At 38.9% G+C, this 11,167-nt stretch overlaps 1 protein-coding gene across 1 annotated transcript in view; it reads left to right on the top strand.

Annotated features, from left to right (window-relative positions):
* The window catches only part of LRRK2 (leucine-rich repeat kinase 2), a gene marked incomplete at its 5' end in the record, with an annotated part of 42,739 nt that overhangs the window by 15,096 nt on the left and 16,476 nt on the right, over window positions 1-11,167 (top strand). Inside the window, 10 exon segments of the mRNA XM_010146900.1 lie at window positions 286-515; window positions 843-970; window positions 2,208-2,426; window positions 4,258-4,459; window positions 5,718-5,806; window positions 6,768-6,955; window positions 8,679-8,833; window positions 9,819-9,965; window positions 10,119-10,310; window positions 10,996-11,142. Coding sequence (XP_010145202.1) covers window positions 286-515; window positions 843-970; window positions 2,208-2,426; window positions 4,258-4,459; window positions 5,718-5,806; window positions 6,768-6,955; window positions 8,679-8,833; window positions 9,819-9,965; window positions 10,119-10,310; window positions 10,996-11,142 — 1,697 coding nt within the window.

The following is an 11,167-nucleotide window of genomic DNA, read 5'->3' as shown; positions in this document are numbered from 1 at the left end:
ACTCAATGCCGTCATCCATGTCACCGACAAAGGTGTTAAACAGCGTCAGTCCCAACACCGACCCCTGAGGAACGCCGCTCGTCACCGATCTCCACTCCGACATTGAGCCGTTGACCACCACTCTCTGAGTGTGACCATCCAGCCAGTTCTTTATCCATCGAGCGGTCCATCCATCAAATCCATGTCTCTGTAGTTCAGTTTTTAGATTTTTCCTTAGTCTTGGGTTCTGTTGGTATTTTTCTTTATTATACACTTCTGTGAGTTCTGCAAACTGTTTTTCTTCAGATTTCTTCAGCAACGACTGAAGAAGGCTGTACCTTATAACAGAATGAAGCTCATGATTGTTGGAAACACTGGCAGTGGGAAAACTACCCTGCTACAACAACTAATGAAATGCAAACGAACGGAACTGGGCTCTCCAAAAGCTACAGTAGGCATTGATGTAAAAGACTGGATCATTCAAGGGAAAGGCAAAATGAAGAAAGATCTTGTATTAAATGTATGGGATTTTGGAGGTATTTCAAGAACTTATTGTCCTTTACTACTGAACTTTCAAGTTGTCTTTGCAGCAACCATGTTTATCCAGTTGTTAAATCTTACGTTTCTTAATTCAAAATTAGCTTAGATATTTCAACAGTACACTTCAGTCAATGAGCTACCACAGAGTACCTACCTAAAGTTCAAAGTTATTACAGGTTTCCAGTCAATTCAGATACTTTTCTGTGAGACTTAATTTCATTGGGGATTAGCAATCTGAGAACAAGTGTTCTGCTGCCTTTTTGTGCTATGACGATGTTCAGTGAGGGCAGTACTAAACTGTGTAAATTTTTTTTTATCTTTAGGACAAGAAGAGTTCTACAGTACCCATCCTCATTTTATGACCCAAAGAGCTTTATATCTTGCTGTTTATGATCTCAGCAAAGGACAGGCAGAGGTGGATGCTATGAAGCCGTGGCTTTTTAACATCAAGGTAAGCCATAGATATGTACAGAATGGAATTCCCCTTTCCAGGGAGCTGTTGGTGAACAGCAGATTAACCACAAATATTTTTAGACAGGGGAGTAGGAAAGCAGCTCTTCAGCAAATAAAAATAGTAAGATGAAACAAGAACTGAAATACATCATATATTGTATATGAAATTATTCGTAGACATGCAAAGACATGACCAGTACCATTTTGTACTTAAAATGGCACAGTGATGTGCAAATAGTTTGTATGTTCTGGCAGTATTTTGAATGGAGCGATTCACTCGATTGAAGAAAGGGGTAGTATGAAAGGGATGACAAACTTAAACCTGCTTTTTCTTTTACACCATTGTAAATTCTGGGGAAATCAGAATGTGAAGCATTTAAAACTGACTAAATGCAGGTTTGAAATCATGCTAAGTGTATGCTTAGCATCCTGTTGTTAATAGGAACGATTCCAGGACTATGGTAAGGAAATTGGACTGAGAATCTGCCTATGTATTTTTCTTTTGCTCTGTTTCCTTATCTTTTGATGGAATCACCCCATGGTGAGCACTACTTATATTTTCCTTTTGTATGATGATTAGCCATGATGGTAATGCCAATTACAAGCTTTTGTGTAGTGATCCTGTTTGTTAAACTTTTCTTTTTCACTCTTTTCACCTTGAGCAGTGCTACAGGTCAGAGGGTTACAGTCAGTTTAGTGGTGGTGAAGACCATTTCTGATGTGTCCTCCTTTGCTGTGCAGTACTTGCTGGTGTTTCATTGCTCCACTGTTTGATGACAACTAGCAGAGTACCTTTTGCTTTTCCGTTTTGTTGGGTGTTTTTCATGAAGAATACAGTTGGGCCTCTTATTTTACTAACAGTGCTATTAATCTGCAAAGTATAAAAAACTGCTGCCTTTTAGGAAAAGCTGATTATTTAGTATTTCTATCTTGAAATATATTGCTCTCTGTATATTAAAAAATGTTTCATATATACAGGCTTATGCATTTTTACTGCCTTATCCAGTCAGGGCTATTATATGAGGTTGCAGTTTAAACTTACGATGAATAAAAATATGAAATAGTATTTCCAATTTCAAACTAACTTAAAAGAGGTATAGTTAAAGAGGGAGAAACAGTTGCTTTTTTCATTGTATTGATTGTTTTGACTAAATTGCTCACACTTTATGTGGATATAAAACAATAACGTCAACATTCCCTATTGAGTTAATCAACTGTATGGATCTTACTAACAGGCTCGAGCTTCAACATCCCCCGTCATTCTTGTTGGCACACATTTAGATGTTTCTGATGAAATGCAACGTAAGGCCTGCATGAGTAAAATTACTAGAGAGCTATTGAATAAGCGAGGCTTCCCAGCGATCCAGGATTATCATTTTGTGAATGCTACTGAAGAATCAGATTCCATTATCAGACTTCGGAAAATCATAATAAAGGAAAGTCTTCACTTCAAGGTAAGCTACATACTGTTTGTAATGTTGAAAACATCCTGGGTTTAGTTAAGTAAATACATCTTATAATATTGAATAACACATAGTTAAATACATATTTAATGTGATGGCAAACTGGAGTTCTATAAAATGTTACACACAGCAAAATGATTAAGGAAAATCACCAGGTTTGTTTTCAATTAATTTTCTATTTAAAAAAAAATCAACTTAGTAAAAATCTCATCTAAGTTATGTTTTCAAGCATTAGGGCCATAAATAGACTATTTAATTAAAAAACGGCCATCTTTTTTGGATGCAGAAATCTGATTAAAAACTGGGTTTTGTTGGATGGCAACGTGTAATTACCATAGTAAGTATTGCAAGATTTCAGGGGACCTGGAAATAGGATTTTATGATTTCTGAAAGCCAACTAACTCTCAATTTGCTGATTTCATTTTACGTGGTGTAAAACCATTCCTAGAAAGAGGAGGGTAAGTTAAGCAGGAAAAGAAGACCTCTTGGACCAAATGATCCTCCTAAATTGGAGAATCTACATGCATAGTTTTGTTGTCTCCAAAGTTATCCCTACCACTCATTCCCTCCTCTCTCTTTAGCCACAGCATGAAGTTCTAAGTGGGAATGGCAAGCATGAAGAGACTAGCCCAGGCATGGAGCTTGTAGAAAGACAGGATCCAATCTGTGGCAAAAGGAATATACATATTTTTCTGTTCTATTTATATAATATCAGTCATGTGTAGCATCATAACATGTTAAAGAGAAAAGGTGCTACTGAAGTCAATGGTAGAACTTCCTAAGTCATAGCAGAACCCATATTTCTTCTGAATAACTACTGGGAAGATTTTACAGGGCAAATGGTGTACTTGTCACCAGCCTCACACTGGTATTGTTACAAAGGAGAGAAAGAGTACGCACATCTCTTGTTTCTCCCTCAGAAACTACCACCTTAGCCACATCCATAATCTGGATAGCTTCATTCACAGTTCAAGGAACAGCTAACCAGTGCTAAGTGCCGATGGAGGTGGTCTGTTCATGTGGAATGGTTTAATTCCACTTCTCATAGAACCAGTAGATATGAACAGATCCAGTGTTTGTAAAAATATATATAAACCCTATATCTCACCACGCTGCTTCAACACTAAGGAGATGTTCTGCTTTTTTAAAACATTTTGCTCTTAGATACCTAAAAATTGTTGCTGTAATATCTGCGTCTCCTGCAACTATGACTTAAACTGATGTTTAAACTTCTATACAAATGTAAGGTAGCCTGAAGGAAAGGAGATAGTTTCCATAAATAACATAGACACTTTGTGAAAGGAGTGTTATAAGGACCCTGCTTAGAAGTCAGGCAAAGTGAGTTAAGCATTCAACATTGTCATCATCTGCTCTGAGTCTTTGAAATTACACTAGGTACTAATTACATTTTTGACACATAAAAATGCCACACTGCATTGGTGTTTAACTTCTTTGTTAACCTAAGATGTATGATGTCATCTGGTCATACAGTGAATATTTTCATTTTACTTCAAATCAAAGCTTCTCTTTGAAATGACATCTTCTGAGAAGACATTGTTTGGGTTTTTTTTTTTAAGTGATCTAATATGGAAATGTTTCCTTATTTGAGTATTCATTTATAGAAGGATATTCATATTATAATTCTGAAAGAAGAATTAGTTACATCTACCTTTCAGAAGCCATGTTGATCCATAAATGAGTCGTGTTGTTCCTTCTTTCTGCTACTATTCAGTGGAAATACCTAACTTAGATCTTAGTTTTATTGTCTGTATTTCACATGACTCAATTAATACATTTAAGATTATTATTTTTAATTATACAGATCAGAGATCAACCAGTGGTTGGTCAACTAATTCCTGACAGCTACCTGGAGCTGGAGAAGAGAATATTGCTGGAACGTAAAAATGTCCCAGTTGAATTTCCTGTGATTGATCAGAAACGGTTACTGGAACTGGTACAAGAAAGCCAGTTACAATTGGATGAAAATGAACTCCCTCACGCGATTCACTTTCTGAATGAATCAGGTAAAATATTATTTTCAATGTATGTTTGTTAGCACTTTGTTGCAAATCGGCAGCAGACAGACCTGTATCCATTTTTAAATCTTGCACGAGGTTGCCACTAAGTGTTGAGCTGAAATGCATAAGCGTGGGTAACATTAGTTTCATAATCCCTGTTGTTATGTCACAAAGGAATTCCATGATACAAAAGATCACAGTCTATATATCTTACCCCTCCTTGAAAACATGATACCTTCTGGTTAGACAGCACAGTTTCTGGAGAAAGATGTAATTGCAATAATAGCATGAACAGAAGAGCAGTTAGGTGAATGTATGTAACAGCTTATTTTAGTGCCATACAGACTTCATAAGATTAAATAATAAACCACACAGACCATAGCTGCTTGACAAAAGCCCAAGTCAGATTACAAATCTAACAAAACATCTGAAAACAAAGCTGAACAAACCATGATTGCATTCTACTCTCCTGAGATATTGACATAAATCCAGCAGCCTTATTTATTATTGTCAGCAGTGTGCGCTGGCAGCCCAGAAAGCCAACCATACCCTGGGCTGCATCAGGAGAAGTGTGGCCAGCAGGTCGAGGGAGGGGATTCTGCCCTTCTACTCTGCTCTGGTGAGACCCCACCTGGAGTGCTGCGTCCAGCTGTGGAGCCCTCAATATCAGAAGGATATAGGCTGGTTGGAGCAAGTCCAGAATAGGGTCACAAAGATGCTCAGAGGGCTGGAGCACCCCTGCTATGGGGACAGGGTGAGAGAGTTGGGCTTGTTCAGCCTGGAGAAGAGAAGGCTCCGGGGAGACCTTATTGCAGCCTTCCAGTACCTGAAGGGCCTACAAGGAAGCTGGGGGGGACTTTTTACAAGGGCCTGTAGTGACAGGACAAGGGGGAATGGGTTTAAATTGAAAGTGGGGAGGTTTAGATTAGATATCAGGAAGAAGTTCTTCATGGAGAGGGTGGTGAGGGGCTGGAACTTCTTCTGCCCAGAGAAGGTGTGGATGCCCCATCCCTGAAAGTGTTCAAGGCCAGGCTGGATGAGGCTTTGAGCAACCTGGTCTAGTAGAAGGTGTCCCTGCCCATGGCAGGGGGGTTGGAACTAGATGATCTTTAAGGTCCCTTCCAACCCAAACCATTCTATGATTCTATGATTATTTAAATTGCTTATGTCAAGTCATATAAGAAAAACAGCCCAGACTGGGTATTTATTTTGCTTAATAGGGAGCTTGAGAAATGCATTGCTAATTACAGTGTTCTTTGTGCAGGTGTACTCCTTCATTTTCAAGACCCAGCACTGCAGCTAAGAGATCTATATTTTGTAGATCCTAAGTGGCTATGTAAAATCATGGCACAGGTTAGACTCTACTTTTTGTACCTGCATTCATGGAACTTTTTCCCCTGTCTCAAACCACTGCAACTTCTTAGTCATTCTGCTTCACCATTTTTACTGTTTCATGATCTAGAGTTTTCTCAGGGCCCAGTTTGGTTTCCCTGGCTTTTTCTGTTTCCTTTGCTTTCTAGACAATCGTCTGTCTCAGTGGTTCTGTGTTCTTACACTGTAACGTGCATTATCATTTAAACTACACCAGACACAAAAATCCGTGTAAAATTGAAAAACTCCAGGGATGCAAAGCAGTCCTGCAGTATGTTGTGGCAGGTTGAAGTGAGAGTTGAAAGTTTGATTAAAGTAGTAAGAATGGAGAAAGAAGGGTCACTGTATGCTTGGTACCAATGGCAAAGTGAGCGATACAGAGTCATATATTGGGATGGGAAGGTAGCTGACTGACTGCTTAAGTTAGGCCATCATTGATATGTTCATCTACAAAGACCCTCAAAATTTTTTATATGTAATTCAGATTTCCTAACCTCTGAACCTTTACCTTTTGTTCAGTACAGGAAATGGGATAGCAAAAATGTAAGTTCGAGACTTTAAAGGTGCTGAGATTAAGAATGAGCAAAGGCCTAGAAGATGGTGTTGTCCATGTCAGTATGCTTGTGTGAAGTGCTGATCACTGCACATAGGCTCCTTTCAGAGAACAAGTTCACAAATTAACTTGTAGGATACGTTTCCATGGAATACACATAGTGGAAGCTACTGAAGAATGGTAGCACACCAGTGGCTTGGACAGGTTAAATTTTTTCACTGCTATCTTGCTGGCTAGCATTATGGAAATGTTTGGTTTCACTGAAATTGAGTCCATTGTTTCCACCTAAATAATGGGCTACCAGATATTCCAGGGAACAAAGTTTGTGAGGAAAATGCAATCTAATGATGACTGTACACCTGATTATTTTTTTTTTACTTTTTTTGAAAGATTCTGACAGTGAAAGTGGACGGCTCCTCTAAATATCCTAAGGGAATTGTAAAGCGTTCAGATGTGGAAAAATTTCTTTTAAAGAAGAGCAAGTTTCCTAAGATCTACATGTCACAATACTTTAAGCTTCTAGAAAAGTTTCAGATTGCTTTGCCATTAGGAGAGGATCAACTACTAATCCCAAGCAGGTGAGCAAAGAGTTAAACCTACAAATGAGAGCCATAAAATCAATCAAAATAAAAACCTCCCATCAGGCTAACTAGTTTAACTGACCATCAAAGCAGTTTGGTATATGAAAGCACGATATATGCTTACTAGACTACATTTTAGGAAATGCTTTCACAGAAGTGTTAAGCTGATCTTGTAGCAGATAAAGCTTACATCATATTAGCATGGTGGGCAAATGGAATCTATAAATGATAAAATGCTTTATGAGGTTAATATTTCTTTCACTGTTACCATGCTTTGAGACTACAGCAGGAAGATTTTAATTTAGCTTTACATCATGGTGGGCTAGCATTACAGATATTTATTGCAATATAAAACAGAACTGAATTTCTATAGCCAGGTTACTCAGAGGCAGTATCTCCTCCAAACAGTCTAGTTATTAAATGTGATGACCAAAAACGTGTTATGAATTTCAATTCAGTCTTTTTGCTTTATGTGAAGCAGGCAACGGTTTCTCTGCCTCTGTTACAGATTTCCCTAATGTGTTTAATAATGCTTGTTTTGCTAAATCTAGCATTATATAATGGTTTGGGTTGGAAGGGACCTTACCCCTTGTCCTGTCACTACAGGCCCTTGTAAAAAGTCCCCCCCAGCTTCCTTGTAGGCCCTTCAGGTACTGGAAGGTGCTATAAGGTCTCCCCGGAGCCTTCTCTTCTCCAGGCTGAAGAAGCCCAACTCTCTCAGCCTGTCCCCATAGCAGAGGTGCTCCAGCCCTCTGAGCATCTTTGTGGCCTCCTCTGGACTTGCTCCAACCAGCCTATATCTTTCTTATATTGAGGGCTCCACAGCTGGACGCAGCACTCCAGGTGGGGTCTCACCAGAGCAGAGTAGAGGGGCAGAATCCCCTCCCTCGACCTGCTGGCCACACTTCTCCTGACACAGCCCAGGATACGGTTGGCTTTCTGGGCTGCCAGCGCACACTGCTGGCTCATGTCCAGCTTTTCATCTACCAGTACCCCCAAGTCCTTCTTCTCAGGGCTGCTCCCATTCCATTCTCCGCCCAGCTTGTACTTTTGTTTGGGATTGACTGACCCAGGTGCAGGACCTTGCACTTGGCCTTGTTGAACTCCATGAGGTTGGCAGTGGCCCACCTCTCCAGCCTGTCAAGGTCCCTCTGGATGGCATCCCTTCCCTCCAGCGTGTCGACTGCACCACACAGCTTGGTGTCGTCGGCAAACTTGCTGAGGGTGCACTCAATGCCATCATCCATGTCACTAACAAAGAAGTTAACCAGCACCATCCCAGTACTGACCCCTGAGGAACGCCGCTCGTCACTGGTCTCCACTCAGACATTGAGCCCTTGATCACCACTCTCTGAGTGCCACCATCCAGCCAGTAATGGAGAGAGCGTTGCATGGTTGCAATGATTAGATTTTCTATATTCTTCAAAGTCCTGGAATAGGAAGATTTCATCTGAATGTCTTGCCTGCCTTCTATATGTCTCACATTTACATTTGATACCTATTGATTGTTAGGGAGGTGCTGTTTGGTTTAAGTTACAGTAGAACTTCACTTTAGCACAAGCAAGCAGAATGAGCATGTATACTCTCTGGCTGCTCCCTGATAATCTGAATCATTCATTCATTAATAAACAATACATTTCACATAAAAAATAACATCTGTCATCATTCAGTTTGGATAAAGTACATAATTAAATACTGTCTAATATTTTTATTCTTTCAGTTTATCTGATAACAGACCTGTTATAGAGCTTCCCCACTGTGAAAATTCAGAAATTATCATCCGGCTTTATGAGATGCCATACTTTCCTATGGGATTTTGGTCCAGACTGATCAACAGGTTACTTGAAATATCACCTTACATGCTGTCAGGAAGAGGTATAAATCTTTATCCTCAAAAGCAATAGTGAGCATAATTGCTTTGAATGTTAAATCTCTAATCCCACTATTGTTTTGCTTTAGGTAATTTCTGGCCACTTCACAAATGTGAAAAAAAGATCAGTGGTCATTTTTGTAACTTAGAAATGTCCAGAGAATGTCTGATCTTTAAAGTGGTGTGCAGAAGGGAGTGAAGGTTGTAAGCAGCCTATTTCTCTCCGTCGTGTGCCAGAGATCTTATATTTATGCAACACTGTCGTTCACCTCTACAGGGAAAACAGGAAAGGACATGTCTTCCTCACAGAAAACCAAACTGCTTCTCTTCAGGTTCAATAACTGCCCTTTTATGAAAGTCTAAAAACTTTGCTTTTATCAGAAGGAGGTCTTTAATTTCTTTCCAGTAATTCCATGCTTTGACAGGAGATCTGTCTGCTGAACTTTACAATTTCATTTATCTCTTTTTAGTGTGTGATTTATGAATACAGGTGACAAGTAAATATGAAAAATATACATTGCTGATGCTCTACAAATATGATTTATAACTGCCTGCTCGCTTGGCATTCAGTTTCCTCCTAAGCAAAGAATTCCAGTCTCATCTTGCTGTTTTACATGTGTGTGATAGAGGGAAATTTTAAATCACTCACTTTTTTTCATATGTTGCCTAAGACACTCTGTATTGGAACCTGGATGAACCTAAGCATTTCTGTAGTCCCTCCATGCATTCCCCCAATGCATGACTTATCATCTGATTAAATATTTCGTTTGGGGATGTGCTTTGTAGAACTGAACACCAGTTGACATATGTTTAGCCTTTGTGAGATTGTTCTGTCTGCGAAGTTGTAGCCTTAATTTTGTTTGTTATTTGGGAAGGCATAAACCTACAATCACAATTAAATATGGAAAGTACCACAAATTATTCTGCATGTTTTAAAATAGGACAGTCTTCTTGGAGGTCAGATTTTTAATCCAATTTTGTATTTTCTAGAGCGAGCTCTTCGTCCTAATAGAATGTATTGGAGACAAGGCATCTACTTGAACTGGTCTCCTGAAGCTTATTGTCTAGTGGAATCAGCACTCTTTGACAACAACCCAGACAGTTTTTTGAAAATTACAGCACCTTCTTGCAGAAAAGGTTAATTATTCCTGAGCCTGACTTTTCCTCCAGTTTGATTGCAGCTTGGCATTTTGGTTTGTTGTGCTTTTGCCTTTGGAATGTAGAGTTTAGCTTTGCAATTACAAGTATGGCAGATCGAGGCTGTAATTTCCCTCTCTTGGTTTCTTAAAGGGTGCATCCTTCTGGGGCAAGTTGTGGATCACATAGATTCTCTTATGGAAGAATGGTTTCCAGGTTTGCTGGATATAGATGTATGTGGTGAAGGGGAAACGCTGCTGAAGAAATGGGCTCTGTACAGCTTTCAGGACGGTGAAGAACACCAAAAAATACTACTTGATGACTTACTTAAAAAAGCTGAAGAAGGTATATATTTATGCCATTTGAGGTTACAGGTATACCTGTATGTAGATAAATAGTATATAACATCCCCTTTATAGCATATGGGGACTTCTCATTATTTTAAAATGTTTAATTTCTGTAAGAAATAATTATGATATGAGTCAAAAGCAACTTGTTATTTTTTTAATGTAAGTGCCATCTGTGTAAGTATAGAATATGGGACGGATTGCAACTACTCTGTATACTCATGTATAAATGGCAGTAATGAAAAGAATGGTTTAGTTATGATACCAATAATGCAACTTCATTCATGGAATTGAATCCAGCACACAGTAGAACTGATGCTAGATCTTTTGGTTGGACCACATACAACAGTCATTTAAAAGGCAACATTCCTGATGAAATTCCACATACAAAGAGAATTCTTTCTTTTTATAAGCAGAAAAATAATCTCTTGCTAAGTTTGGTGTTGTTACACAGCAACAGTTGCTATCACATTTGATTGGTACATATACAGAACCTTGAAAATACTTAAACCATGTAACATTAAGTGATAGACTTAATGTTCTGTTCCATATATATGTATAAATGTATGTTTATGTGTGTGTGCTTATAAATATATATACTCACTCAGAGATCCATGTACCTTTTGGTGCCTTTTGAATGGTGTCAACCCTTTTTTTTAAATTGTCTCGTTTATTTTTCTTAGGTGACCTTTTGGTAAATCCAGAGCAACCAAGACATACCATCCCCATAGCTCAGATTGCTCCTGACCTGATACTGGCTGATTTGCCTAGAAATATTATGTTGAACAGCGATGACCTGGAATTTGATGAAGCTCCCGAATTTCTCTTGGGTAAGCGTTATTGGGCAGGGTTTTT

Source organism: Eurypyga helias, unplaced genomic scaffold, assembly GCF_000690775.1.
Source record: "Eurypyga helias isolate BGI_N326 unplaced genomic scaffold, ASM69077v1 scaffold930, whole genome shotgun sequence".
In the NCBI taxonomy this organism is placed as follows: Eukaryota; Metazoa; Chordata; class Aves; order Eurypygiformes; family Eurypygidae; genus Eurypyga; species Eurypyga helias.
The sequence above is the reverse complement of the archived record's forward strand: the minus strand, read 5'-3'. Positions and strand labels throughout refer to the sequence as shown.